Raw genomic sequence first — 14,854 nt, 5'->3', positions numbered from 1 at the left:
CAGGGAACGCTACTGGAGGTTATGTGGGGGTTCTGGAATATGATAGGCTGCCTGAAGAGGTGAGTACTCAGAGAACGCTACTGGAGGTTATGTGGGGGTTCTGGAATATAATAGGCTGCCTGAAGAGGTGAGTACTCAGGGAACGCTACTGGAGGTTGTGTGGGGGTTCTGGAATATGATAGGCTGCCTGAAGAGGTGAGTACTCAGGGAACGCTACTGGAGGTTGTGTGGGGGTTCTGGAATATGATAGGCTGCCTGAAGAGGTGAGTATTCAGGGAACGCTACTGGAGGTTGTGTGGGGGTTCCGGAATATGATAGGCTGCCTGAAGAGGTGAGTACTCAGGGAACGCTACTGGAGGTTTTGTGTGGGGGTTCTGGAATATGATAGGCTGCCTGAAGAGGTGAGTACTCAGGGAACGCTACTGGAGGTTGTGTGGGAGTTCTGGAATATGATAGGCTGCCTGAAGAAGTGAGTACTCAGGGAACACTACTGGAGGTTATGTGGGGGTTCTGGAATATGATAGGCTGCCTGAAGAGGTGAGTACTCAGGGAACACTACTGGAGGTTGTGGGGGGGTTCTGGAATATGATAGGCTGCCTGAAGAGGTGAGTACTCAGGGAACACTACTGGAGGTAATGTGGGGGTTCTGGAATATGATAGGCTGCCTGAAGAGGTGAGTACTCAGGGAACGCTACTGGAGGTTATGTGGGGGCTCCGGAATATGATAAGCTGCCTGAAGAGGTGAGTACTCAGGGAACACTACTGGAGGTTGGAGGGGGTTCCGGAATATGATAGGCTACCAGAAGAGGTGAGTACTCAGGGAACACTACTGGAGGATATGTGGGGGTTCTGGAATATGATAAGCTGCCTGAAGAAGTGAGTACTCAGGGAACGCTACTGGAGGTTGTGTGGGGGTTCCAAAATATGATAGGCTGCCTGAAGAGGTGAGTACTCAGGGAACGCTACTGGAGGTAATGTGGGGGTTCTGGAATATGATAGGCTGCCTGAAGAGGTGAGTACTCAGGGAACGCTACTGGAGGTTGTGTGGGGGTTCTGGAATATGATAGGCTGCCTGAAGAGGTGAGTACTCAGGGAACGCTACTGGAGGTTGTGTGGGGGTTCCGGAACATGATAGGCTGCCTGAAGAGGTGAGTACTCAGGGAACGCTACTGGAGGTTATGTGGGGGTTCTGGAATATGATAGGCTGCCTGAAGAGGTGAGTACTCAGGGAACCCTACTGGAGATTATGTGGGGGTTCCGGAATATGATAGGCTGCCTGAAGAGGTGAGTACCCAGGGAACGCTACTGGAGGTTGTGTGGGGGTTCCGGAATACGATAGGCTGCCTGAAGAGGTGAGTACTCAGGGAACACTACTGGAGGTAGTGTGGGGGTTCTTGAATATGATAGGCTGCCTGAAGAGGTGAGTACTCAAGGAACGCTACTGGAGGTTGTGTGGGAGTTCTGGAATATGATAGGCTGCCTGAAGAGGTGAGTATTCAGGGAACGCTACTGGAGGTTGTGTGGGAGTTCTGGAATATGATAGGCTGCCTGAAGAGGTGAGTAATCAGGGAACACTACTGGAGGTTATGTGGGGGTTCTGGAATATGATAGGCTGCCTGAAGAGGTGAGTACTCAGGGAACACTACTGGAGGTTGTGGGGGGGTTCTGGAATATGATAGGCTGCCTGAAGAGGTGAGTACTCAGGGAACACTACTGGAGGTAATGTGGGGGTTCTGGAATATGATAGGCTGCCTGAAGAGGTGAGTACTCAGGGAACGCTACTGGAGGTTGTGTGGGGGTTCTGGAATATGATAGGCTGCCTGAAGAGGTGAGTATTCAGGGAACGCTACTGGAGGTTGTGTGGGAGTTCTGGAATATGATAGGCTGCCTGAAGAGGTGAGTACTCAGGGAACACTACTGGAGGTTATGTGGGGGTTCTGGAATATGATAGGCTGCCTGAAGAGGTGAGTACTCAGGGAACACTACTGGAGGTTGTGGGGGGGTTCTGGAATATGATAGGCTGCCTGAAGAGGTGAGTTCTCAGGGAACACTACTGGAGGTTGTGTGGGGGTTCCTGAATATGATAGGCTGTCTGAAGAGGTGAGTACTCAGGGAACACTACTGGAGGTTGGTGTGGGGGTTCTGGAATATGATAGACTGCCTGAAGAGGTGAGTATTCAGGGAACACTACTGGAGGTTGTGTGGGGGTTCCTGAATATGATAGGCTGCCTGAAGAGGTGAGTACTCAGGGAACACTACTGGAGGTTGTGTGGGGGTTCTGGAATATGATAGGCTGCCTGAAGAGGTGAGTACTCAGGGAACGCTACTGGAGGTTATGTGGGGGCTCTGGAATATGATAGGCTGCCTGAAGAGGTGAGTACTCAGGGAACACTACTGGAGGTTATGTGGGGGTTACGCAAACGTAGTGAAATCGCATTGCATCGCATCAAGTATAGTAGTAGCATGCGATGCGATTATCCCGTTCCCGCTCCCTGTCATTCTCGCCCCATCAGATCCTCTCAGAGAAATCACTCTGAGGTGATATTCTGTCGTGAGAAGAAGTGTACCTCAGAGCTGCTGGTGATTTGTGAAGATTATTTGCTTTTTCATGGTTATCGATCAAGATGGCTGGAGCTATTAATGTGTTCTCGCTGCCGCAGACGGAGGCTGTCGCCTTTTTCCAGTCTTAGAATTGCGCCTTTCTTTCAAGGAGTCTATGTGGCGCTGCCATGTGAAGGTGTGTTGGCTGAAGGTCAGCCTCAGAGCAGCACACTGGTTTCCAGGCTGCCGCTTTTGTATCTCACCATGCTGCAATTTATTTATTCATGGTCCCAGGAGCTGACATCTATTGAATACTGCAGCCAGCAGCTGGACATATCCAAGAAGACGGCTGTGCTGTATAATCGCTGGATGCGTGAGGCATGTGCCCTGGACATAATGGCACAGCCCCATGGAGGATCGTCGAAGTGGATGAGACCCTTTTTGTTAAAAGGAAGAACAATGCTGGCCGCATTCTTCCACAACAGTGGATATTTGGAGGGATCTGCCGTGAGACCGGCCAGTGCTTTCTACAAATGGTGCCCAGGCGTGATGCCACAACATTAATGGACTCCATCCAGCAGAATATAGAGCCTGGCATGACGATATATACAGACTGCTGGAGGGCATATTCTACCGCCCAACTTGAACTGGCTGGATATCGTCACTTTACGGTTAACCACCGGTTCAATTTTATTGATCCGGCTACAGGGGTCCACATCCAAAACGTGGAACGACTTTGGGGTGCATGCAAGTGGCGGAATAAGCGCCAAAGAGGCACTGCGTGGCATGAGCTCCAGTCATACTTAACAGAGTTTATGTGGCACAAAACTTTGGGAGCTGAGGACCCTTTCCTTCGTATCATTGAGGCCCTGAAGCTCCTCCCAAAGGTCGATTAATCCATGTTTTAATGTATAATTCTTGTTCTTTTTATTATTCTTGTTCTTTAATCATTTGTATTTCTGATTTTAAACTTGTTATATTTTAATTGTTCTGAATTATTTATGCCTATTAATCAAATTATTTCAGTAAATTAGTTATTAGTTAAACACATGTCGTCATTACTGTATCAGCTGTATGAATTTGCAGGTGTGAATGTGTTCCTAAAACACCAGCACTATCCACGCCACCCCGAAGTGTGGCGAGCGGCGGCGTATACCCCCACTATCCACGTCGGCGTGGAGCTAATTTTAATATAGTGTGGCGAGCGCAGTGAGCCCGAAGCGTGGCGCGCGCAACGCACACCGGGAGGGGATGCGGATTACTTTACATGTATTCCGCATCCCCTCACGGGGCTCGCCACACTATATAAAATCAACTCCACGCCGACGCTTCGGGATGGCATTTATACTGGGGGTGACACTAAACGATGGCATAGGTGATTAAAATTGTAAGCACCCATCACATCTCATACTATGCACACATCACATCTCATTGTAAGCACCATCACATCTCATGGGTGCTTGTACAATGAAATATCGCATCGAATTTGGTGCACTGAGATGCGATATTTCATTGTCCAAGCAGTCCTCTGCACTTTCTATGGACATCGCATTGCGCGCATCACATGCTACTATAACGCGGCATGCGATGCGATTTCACTACGGAGAATAGCCCAGTACGCTAAATGCGTACCAAAAAATCTGTTAATTTCCATTTAGTGCACAAGTCAAATTGATCGTTATGTTTTCCTATTATGTCAATCACAAAACATATCCATGTCAATCATTAAATTATTCATATCCTTGCTGTACCGCCAATTAACTTACCAGTATATTTTTTGGATTGTTGGGGAAAACCGGAGTACCCGGAGGAGACCCACGCAAGCACAGGGAGAATATACAAACTCCACACAGTTAGGGCCATGGTTGGAATTGGACCCGTGACCTCAGTGCTGTGAGGCAGTATTGCTAACCATTACACCGTCCATGTTACAGCTGTTATGATCACAGGCTCGCACATTGGACGCACCAGGTGGTATTACAGCGTTTATGACCATGGGCTCGCACATTGGACGCACCAGGTGGTATTACAGCGTTTATGACCTTGGGCTCACACATTGGGACACACCAGGCGGTATTACAGTGGTTATGATCATGGGCTCGCACATTGGGATGCACCAGGCGGTATTACAGTGGTTATTTGGACACACAGATGTGCGCCGGGGAAGGGCTATGTTGCGGCATTTCCATAGAGTCACAGACAGGCAAACGTCAATAGAAGCTGCCACGGGCATGGTGCCACCTCAGATGTAGGCCCAGTCTGCAATAAAGTGATAGCATACTTGCCTACCTGACCCTCTCCATGGGGGAGAAAAATGGGAGTTATGGTAAAACCTACCTTTGTAAACTCCGTTTCTTTGAGGTTCCTGGGCCCACAGGGTTAACATCGAGGTTGTAGGTGGATCCGGAGGACTGGGCACCAATTCTCCAAAGCTTTAGGCTTCCCATCATGCCTGGCTCCTCTCCAGTATAACCCCGCCCCCATGCTAGGATAGTCAGTCTATTTAATAAGCCCCAGCAGGAAGCAGAAGAGGACAGAAGAAAAAATACAGGTATAGGCATGGTATATATTCACTCATAAAGAGGACCAACGACCAAGTCCTATACCCCATATACATCAGGCGTACTAGGGTGGGCACGCTGTGGACCCAGTGACCGCGAAGAAGGGGAGTTAATCGGAGGTAGGTTTTACCATAATTACCATTTTATTCTTCAGGGTTCCTGGATCCCACAGAGATAACATCGGGGATGTCCCAAAGCAATAAGTCAAGGGTGGGTAAATGCCTGAGGGGCCAGTAAAACTTGGCACCCGTATTAAAAGCATAGAACCTCAAAAACGTGTGGACCGAGTACCACGTTGCTGCCATACACAGCTGTTCAGTGGAAGCACCACGCCGAGCAGCCCACGATGGACCAACTGACCTCTTGGAATGGGCAGAGACTGAAGAAGGCAAAGGTACGTTAGCCTTTTCATAAGCCTGTGTGATCGCCATCCCGATCCAGCGAGCCAAAGACTGCTTGTGAGCAGGCCTCCCTCTATTGTGAAATCCATACAGTATAAACAGGGAATCTGAACTGCTAATAGATTCCGTACGCTGCACATAGACTTTAAGGGCCCGTACAACATCCAGAGATCTCTCTTTCTTGGACAGATTTGAGGAATTTAGTGCTGACACCACTATTTCTTGATTGACATGAAATTATGAAACTACCTTTGGGAGGTAGGAAGGTTTTGTCCACAGGAAGGCCACGTTTTAATGGAATACCAGAAATGGGGAACGGCATAAAAAAGCTCCCAAATCTGATACCCTCCTAGCTGAGGCAATAGCCATCAGAAAAACACCTTGGCAGTGAGCCACTTCAACTCCACAGAAGCTAAGGGCTCAAATGGCGGTTCTGAAAGAGCTTCCAGAACCACTGATAGATCCCAAGGAGCTACAGGAGGTATAAACGGGGGCTGAATCCTGAGAACCCTCTGAAAAAATGTGTGTACATCTGGTAATGTAGCCAATTGTTTCTGGAACCAGACTGACAGTGCGGAGACCTGCACTCTAAGGGACGCCAGGCACAGAGCACTCTTTCCACTTAAACTGCTTGGTGTCATACGTTCTTGCTTTGCACCAAGAAAAATAGGAGTGAAACACCCTATACTTGTACTTCCGGTGGGGGCCCAGGATGGTCGCAAGCTTGCGAGCTCCTGTCCACCGGAGCTTCCCTCATTGGCCCCCGGAGAAAGGGCGCCCCGTGGACGGGGGAGCTTGACGGGGAGAAGGCAGAGAAGAAGCCCCCCCCGGCCGAGACAGGGCACCGCCACAGCACCCGCAATGCCCTGGCACTGAGGAGACGGGTAGGTGGGGGACCTGGGGGGCACAGTCAGTCAGGGCATCGCCACCCCCCCCCCTGGACACCGCATCGCCACCCCCCAGCCTGGACACAGCCACGGCCCCCGCACCCGCACTGAGGAAGTATCGAGGAGGAGGGGGACCCGGCCCTGGACGCGGCATAGGATCGGCCGCACGTGTCACCACAGCCCCCGGCGCTCAGCTCCAGAGGCCCACAACGTGGCATAGGACCCGGCGCACAGCTCGCCCCCCCCCCCCCTTCATCGGCACCCACCTATGTCACACACCGGGAGGTGCCCCCCCCCCCCCCCCCCACAAGGTAGGAGGAGGTAGGATCAGCCTACCGGTGGCAGCGGTGTGGAACTCAGCCCAGGGAGTGCCCAACTGCAGCCCCAGTAACTCTGTCTGCCCCCTCCCCCCCCCCCCAGGAAGATGGCCTGTTTAGGCCTACAAGTTGGCGCCGCAAATGGCTGCAAAGGAATTATGCTCTCAGCTACTGTATGTAACCCTGTGTCTTTGCTCCAATGTTACTTGCCTGGTGCAGCGACCAGTGGCGCCGTTGATGGCTGCCTAGGCGCTGGGCAGCTCGGTGGGCATGTGTTCCCTACATGTAATGTCCTCAATGTAATGTATGCAATGTCCTCTCTCCCCCCATCCCTGCTTGATGCTGCACTGTAAATCCGCAGAGAATTCCTAGTGTGCGCAAGCACACATGGCCAATAAAGTTGATTCTATTCTATACTATAGTAAATTTGTGCTGAAGCCAGCTTCCGAGTCTGAAACATTGTTTTTGCAACCTCACAAGTCTCACAGAAGCCCTTCCTTCTTAAGATGGCTGTCTCAAAAGCCACACCATCACAGCTAGTCTCTTCAGATCTGGGTGCAGACAAGGACCTTGACTGAGCAGATCCTGTCGTAGTGGTAACAGAAAGAGAGGAGCAGCCGACAGATGAACTAGATGAATACCAATGTCTCCTGGGCCACCAGGATTAGGCTTCCCCCTTCCTGGTGGATAAGTGTATGAAAGACAAATGTTCCACTGTATGGACAGAGCGTCCGTGAATGCCACCTGAGGATCTCTGGAGCCAAACAGTGGCATCTTGTTGTGTCGAGATGTAATCAGATCCAAATCCAGAGTGCCCCATCTTTTGGCTATCTGCCAAAACACCTCGGGATGTAGTGAGCACTCTCTCTCCTCTTGAGTGAACGTCCTGGTGACTTAGGAAGTTGGCCTCCCAATTTAGAACTCCCAGAAGGAACACTGCTGAGATGGCTGGCACGTGGCACTCGGCCCACTGGAAGATCCTGGATACCTCCCTCATGTCTGACCGAATCTGAAGTGGTCTGCCCTGCAACAGATGCTGTGCCAGCTGGAGGGCATTGAAGATGGCTCGCAGCTCCAAGATGTTTATTGGCAACCTGGATTCTTCCAGAGACCATTTTCCTTGCAAGGATCGGTATTCTACTACTGCTCCTTGCAGACTTGCGTCCATGGTGTACCCATAGCGGAATACAAAATAGCCTTCCCAACTGAAGGGGAGTCTCGACAAGCCACCACCTCAGTGAAGCCCGGACTTCCGTGGTGAGACTCATTGTCTGGGAACATATGGACTGAGGACAACCATCCAACCTGGTTAGAATCAATCTCTGTAGCGTACGAGAATGAAAATGCGCCCATTCTACCATGTCGAATGTCGATACCAACAGGCCCAGAATCTGCATGGCCTAGTGTATTGTAACTCTTCGGAGGTGAAGGAAGTGTACAATCTTGGCCTGCAGCTGCTGGCTCTTTTCCAGAGGGAGTATTATTCTCTGGACTTCGGAGTCTAACAGAGCTCCCAAGTGCAACATCTGCCTGGACGGAACAAGACCAGATTTCTTCCTACCCTCCCGTGGTCCGGACACTCCCTGGAAGTTTGTGGTGCCCAGCTGGGCACCACAAACTCTGCCTGTGTACACGGGGTGACAGGAGGTAATGGATGCCGGTGAGGGTGCTGGAGCGATAGCGCTGTAGTCACCATGACTACCAGTGCTACTCACTCAGTGTAAAAATAGAAAAATTAAACATAAAAAGTTAAAATCTTGGGATTGTTTACAGGAAATCCTAGGAGGAAAGTACTGGCGCACCTGCAGGCACCAGCAAAAAACTGAGTATCCTAGCATGGAGGCAGGGTTATAAGGAGCCAGGCATGAAGAGAAGCCTAAAGCTTTGGAGAATTGGCGCCCGGTCCTTCGGATCTGCCTACAACCCTGTGGACCCAGGAACCCTGAAGAAGAAATGGTCTGTCCCTGGACTTCCCTGGTGATGTGGGATTGCCATCACCTGTGGTGAAACACCTTTCTTATCAGTTACCTTGCTCCCCACAGGTGATGGCGATCTTATATCACCAGGAAAGTCCAGGAACAGAGCATTGTGTCCTCCAGGAGAGGGTCAGGTAGGCAAGTATGAGCGACAGTCATTAGGCAACTGTGGGTATTATGAAAAACTATACATGGGCTTAGCACATATGCGTAACATTGCGCTACGAGTCCTCGGTGAACCAGGGGAACATACTGTATAACGTCTCGTCCACTGTCAGTAACCAACAGGTTGGAGACTCACCGCCGCCATGTAACACGCAGCACGGTAACGACTTCTTCAACAAATAGCAGGTATGGAAACGCCAACCTATGTCTGACCCTCCCCGGCCACCTTATTTCACTAAACTCTCCCTTACACAAGACGCACTTCCGGGAGCGCACGGGCACGCCCTTTACCTAAACCCCTCCCATCGCTGCGCTTCCCCGCCCCTCCTTGTGGCTCGCAGTCTCCTCCCTAACTACTCCCCCTGTCAGACCCCCCTTCTGGCCCCGCCTTCACCGTCAGCTGACCAGCGCTGTCAGTCAGAGGATGGTACTGGAGAGCAGCCGCCGGGGTTCCTGTCAGGTAAGGCGGGCGCTGGGGGACTGGAGAATTCGGCCTCCTAATAGGGTTCGACATTGTCACCAGCTGGTACCTGGACGCTGCTGCGTTATTGGGGAAGGCGGGAGGCGACAAGTAGAATGAGCCGTCACATGTTGTACGTCCTGTGGTAGACGGCAGCCTGCCGTAACACAGGGACATCTAGTGGGTCCTTATCGCCTACCCCCGTACACCTGTGGCTGCTGCCCACTCTCCTCCCGGGACACCTGTGGTGCTGCCCCCTGTACACCAATGCTGTGCTCCCCCCCTCCCCCCCATGTCTCTTGTGGGTGCTATACTCTTCCCTCAGCCCTGTACATCAGTAGGTGCTCCCCCACCATGTACGCTTGTGGGTGCTGACCCCTCTTCCCCTGTACACTAATGTGTGCAGTGCCCCCCCCCCCCCATGTACACCTATGGGTGCTGTCCTCTCCTCCCCCCCCCCCCCCCCCCCATGTCTCTTGTGGGTGCTATACTCTTCCCTCAGCCCTGTACATCAGCAGGTGCTGCCCCACCATGTACACTTGTGGGTGCTGCCCTCTCTCCCCCTGTACACCAATGTGTGCTGTGCCCCCCCCCCCCCCATGTACACCTGTGGGTGCTGTCCTCTCACTTCATAAACCCCCCCCTACACCTGTGGGCACTGCCCTCTCTCCGCCTGTACACCAATGTGTGCTGTGCCCCCCCCCCCCCATGTACACCTGTGGGTGCTGTCCTCTCACTTCCTAACCCCCCCCCCCCCCCCCCACTTCCTGCTCACTCCTCACCTGTGCTGCACACCAGTGGGTGCTGTGCCCCCCCCCCCCCATCTCTAAACTTGTGGGTGCTGCCCTCTTTACCCCTGCCTCGGTGACACGTGATTGTGCTGCCCACTCTCCCCACTGCCCTGGTGACACCAGAGGGTACTGCTCACCTCTCACCTAATACACAGGTGTGCTGTGGTGACTTCTGTATAGAACACAGTGGTTCCCACACCTACTGGGGTATGGGTAAAAACCAAAACCAGACAGCACCCTGGAACGCTGAGGGGGAGGGATGCTTGTGACACCTGTTACCAAGGAGAGGATGTGAGAAAGAATCAATCCTGCCTGTGTGGTCTGGGCGGGATACGGTCATTGGGTCACCAGCAAGACAGTCATTAGGTCAACGTGTCTAGGTAGACATGCAGGAAGGTCGACATGGGTTAGGGCGACAGTCAAAAGTCAACATGGGGTTTTTCACAGTTTTTTGGGCCGTCATGTGCCGACAGGTGGTATTTCATGCTCTACCATCCACTAGGGCATGATGGGAGAATAAAATAGTGTGCCGAGCCCGAAGCATGGCGAGTGCAGCGGTGCACTTTGACCTGTGTCCATGTCGACTGTGTCGACATTCGGGTTAAAAAAAATTTTTTTTTGACAAACCCTACGTCGACCTTTTGACTGTCGACCTAAACTCATGTACACCTTCCTGAATGTCAACCTAAATGCATGTCGACCTAATGGTGTAGACATAATGACTGTCTAACAACTTGCTGGTGACCAACTGATCCACACCCGGTCCGGGCACATACCTCCCAACTGTCACGATTACAGCGGGACAGTCCCGATTTTCGGGTCCTGTCCCGCTGTCCCACCCGCGGCAGGCATTGTCCCGCTGCGGGGGGTGGCAGTTGGGAGACCCCCCAATCTAGTAGAATAGACGCTGTGAAAATGAGCATAAGCCGCGACCTCATTTGCATACGCCCCTTAAGGGGGGATGCCCGGTTTTTACTTAGTCCCCACTTTCTGGAATCATGTCACATTAGAGCGCAAGAAGTAACACTAGCGGGCGGCGGGGGTTAGTCAGCGGTGGTGGCAGAAGTGTGCCACAAGATGCGATCGGCTCCGATGGACATCGAATCCGATCGCAGAAGTGTATGGGCTGCATAAGATTTTTTTTATTGATACATTTTACTTTTTTTTTTTTTTTAAGTAAATATACTGTGCCCCCCTTGCATACCTTGTGTCCCCCTGGCATGCTTTGGCTGGTTATGTGGTGGGGCACAGCCTATCACTTTGACCATAAATAATTAGTTTGGTCCACCAACCAGAGGCACTTCTGCAAGTGTCACGCAGCACCCCAGGGTACTAATGATGTAACAGTAGTCTTCATTTGATATGGAACCACTGTATATAGATTACAGAACTTTGTACACTCTTAATAAATAGATCTAAATAGATGCAGATTCTTTACTTATACTATTATTAACCTGTTACCCCCCCCCCCCCCCCGGCACATTAGACGTTGCTGTAACCACACTGATATAATTAGTACTTGAGGTTCTTATTGCAACACAATAAAACACGTGGTTGTGTACACAGCAGCAGCAGAATATGCAGCCAGTTATAACGTTGTTACATCTTTAGACTTTACACTAAATTGGCTCCTTCTGCTATTTAAGGCATCGTGGCTCCTAAATATAGGACTAATGTGGGTTTACAGAACTGTACTTCTAGAAAAACCATTCTTGCCTGGAGAGGAGTCTCACAGACCCGCCAATGACATACAGGGACATGAGAGTGAAACGATTTTTGGGATCCTCCTGGCCATTCCAGGTAGTCAAATATGAGAAAGACAATTCAGAAACCCTTTCCTGTTGGCCAGTTGCCTTGATCTGTTATGTAGTATCATATACTGGGGCAAATGTATTAACCCTTGAGAAAAGATAAACTGGAGATAAAGTAAAAGGAGATAAAGCACGAGCCAATGAACTGTGTTTGAAAATGACAGTTGGGAGTTGTTTGGCTGGTGCTTTATCTCCTTTCACTTTATCTCCACTTTATCTCTTTGCCAGGCTGAGGGGTGCCGGTGAGGAAGCAGTGCGGCTGCAGCGGTAATCAGAACAGTGGGGCAGGGGTAATCAGAACAGTGGGGCAGGGGTAATCAGAACAGTGGGGCAGGAAGGCGGCGGTGATCATCAGTGTCCAGTGCCGCAGTGGGCGGGCAGCGGTGGCTATTAAATGACTCTCTGGCTTTTGATTGGCTGAGATAGAGCACTCAGCCAATCAGCGGCCGCGGACGGAGGCCGCTGATTGGCTGGGAGTGCTCTATCTCAGCCAATCATTAGCTGGGTAGTCATTTGACATGTTATTTTAAAGTTGTAATTGCCGCCGCTGCCCGCCCGCTGCACACCGCCCCACTGTTCTGATCCACCGCGGCTGGACTGCTTCCTCACGGGCACCCCTCGCTGCACCCGCCGGCCACCCATTTAAGAGGCGCCGCTGCCCGCCCGCTGCAGGAGGTCGGACGTGATCATACATGCTGCACGTCCGACCTCCTGATCCGGTCTGATACGCACGGGACCGCGCATCGGATCAGATCAAATGTCAAACACATGCGATTTTGGGCCGACCACTGGCCTAAGCCCAACATGAAAATAAACATAGTAGTGCTATACTGTATACAGGGAACTACATTTTATTTAAGAATAAGCTCCATGGGGACACAGCAGTGGGAAAAACAGTAGTGCACGGGGCAATTTAAAAAAAATAAAAGTGGTCTCATGTTTACATTAAAAAAAATGATTAGCCCTTGCCACAATACTGAGAGCATCCAGGTGACCACATACAATACTGAAATCATCTATGTGACCGCCATACAGTACACACAGCACCCATCTGACCACCATACAATACTGAGATCATCTATGTAACCGCCATACAGTACACACAGCATCCATGTGACCTCCATACATACTGATATTATCTATGTGACTGCCATATATTATACACAGCATCCATGTGACCACCATACAATACTGATATAATCTATGTGACTGCCATATATTATACACAGCATCCATGTGACCACATACAATACTGAGATCATCTACGTAACCGCCATACAGTAATACAGCATCCATGTGGCCACTGTACAATACTGATACCATCCATGTGACCGCCATACAGTACACACAGCATCCATGTGGCCACCGTACAATACTGATACCATCCATGTGACCGCCATACAGTACACACAGCATCCATGTGACCACCATACAATACTGATACCATCCATGTGACCGCCATACAGTACACACAGCATCCATGTGACCTCCATACATACTGATATTATCTATGTGACTGCCATATATTATACACAGCATCCATGTGATCACCATACAATACTGATATTATCTATGTGACTGTCATATATTATACACAGCATCCATGTGACCACCATACAATACTGATATTATCTATGTGACTGCCATATTTTATACACAGCATCCATGTGACCGCCATACATACTGATACCATCTATGTGACTGCCATATATTCTACACAGCATCCATGTGACCACCATACAATACTGATACCATCTATGTGACTGCCATATATTATACACAGCATCCATGTGACCACCATACAATACTGATATTATCTATGTGACTGCCATATATTATACACAGCATCCATGTGACCGCCATACATACTGATACCATCTATGTGACTGCCATATATTATACACAGCATCCATGTGACCACCATACAATACTGATACCATCTATGTGACTGCCATATATTATACACAGCATCCATGTGACCACCATGTAATACTGATACCATCTATGTGACTGCCATATATTATACACAGCATCCATGTGACCACCATACAATACTGATACCATCTATGTGACTGCCATATATTATACACAGCATCCATGTGACCACCATGTAATACTGATACCATCTATGTGACTGCCATATATTAAACACAGCATCCATGTGACCACCATACAATAGGGATATTATCTATGTGACTGTCATATATTATACACAGCATCCATGTGACCACCTTACAATACTGAGATCATCTATGTAACCGCCATACAGTAATACAGCATCCATGTGGCCACTGTACAATACTGATACCATCCATGTGACCGCCATACAGTACACACAGCATCCATGTGGCCCCCGTACAATACTGATACCATCTATGTGACCGCCATACAGTACACACAGCAACCATGTGACCTCCATACATACTGATATTTTCTATGTGACTGCCATATATTATACACAGCATCCATGTGACCACATACAATACTGAGATCATCTATGTGACCACCATACAGTACACACAGCACCCATCTGACCACCATACAATACTGAGATCATCTACGTAACCGCCATACAGTAATACAGCATCCATGTGGCCACTGTACAATACTGATACCATCCATGTGACCGCCATACAGTACACACAGCATCCATGTGGCCACCGTACAATACTGATACCATCCATGTGACCGCCATACAGTACACACAGCATCCATGTGACCACCATACAATACTGATACCATCCATGTGACCGCCATACAGTACACACAGCATCCATATGACCTCCATACATACTGATATTATCTATGTGACTGCCATATATTATACACAGCATCCATGTGATCACCATACAATACTGATACCATCTATGTGACTGCCATATATTATACACAGCATCCATGTGACCACCATGTAATACTGATACCATCTATGTGACTGCCATAT

At 49.9% G+C, this 14,854-nt stretch overlaps 2 protein-coding genes across 3 annotated transcripts in view; one reads left to right on the top strand and one right to left on the bottom strand.

Annotated features, from left to right (window-relative positions):
* Positions 1-9,089, bottom strand: part of CDK15 (cyclin dependent kinase 15) — a 185,744-nt gene extending 176,655 nt beyond the window's left edge. The window contains exon 1 of the mRNA XM_083154091.1: positions 8,985-9,089. Within this exon, the coding sequence (XP_083010217.1) occupies positions 8,985-8,993 (9 nt within the window). The 5' untranslated portion in view covers positions 8,994-9,089. The remainder of the gene's footprint in view (positions 1-8,984) is intronic.
* Positions 9,090-9,157: 68 nt separating this feature from the next.
* The window catches only part of ALS2 (alsin Rho guanine nucleotide exchange factor ALS2), a 149,021-nt gene continuing 143,324 nt past the window's right edge, over positions 9,158-14,854 (top strand). For both annotated transcript variants that reach the window (XM_083154087.1, XM_083154088.1), the window contains exon 1: positions 9,158-9,308. The gene's annotated coding sequence lies outside the window, so the exon portion shown is untranslated. The remainder of the gene's footprint in view (positions 9,309-14,854) is intronic.

Source organism: Crinia signifera, chromosome 7, assembly GCF_055691185.1.
Source record: "Crinia signifera chromosome 7, ASM5569118v1, whole genome shotgun sequence".
Classification (NCBI taxonomy): domain Eukaryota; kingdom Metazoa; phylum Chordata; class Amphibia; order Anura; family Myobatrachidae; genus Crinia; species Crinia signifera.
The sequence above is the reverse complement of the archived record's forward strand: the minus strand, read 5'-3'. Positions and strand labels throughout refer to the sequence as shown.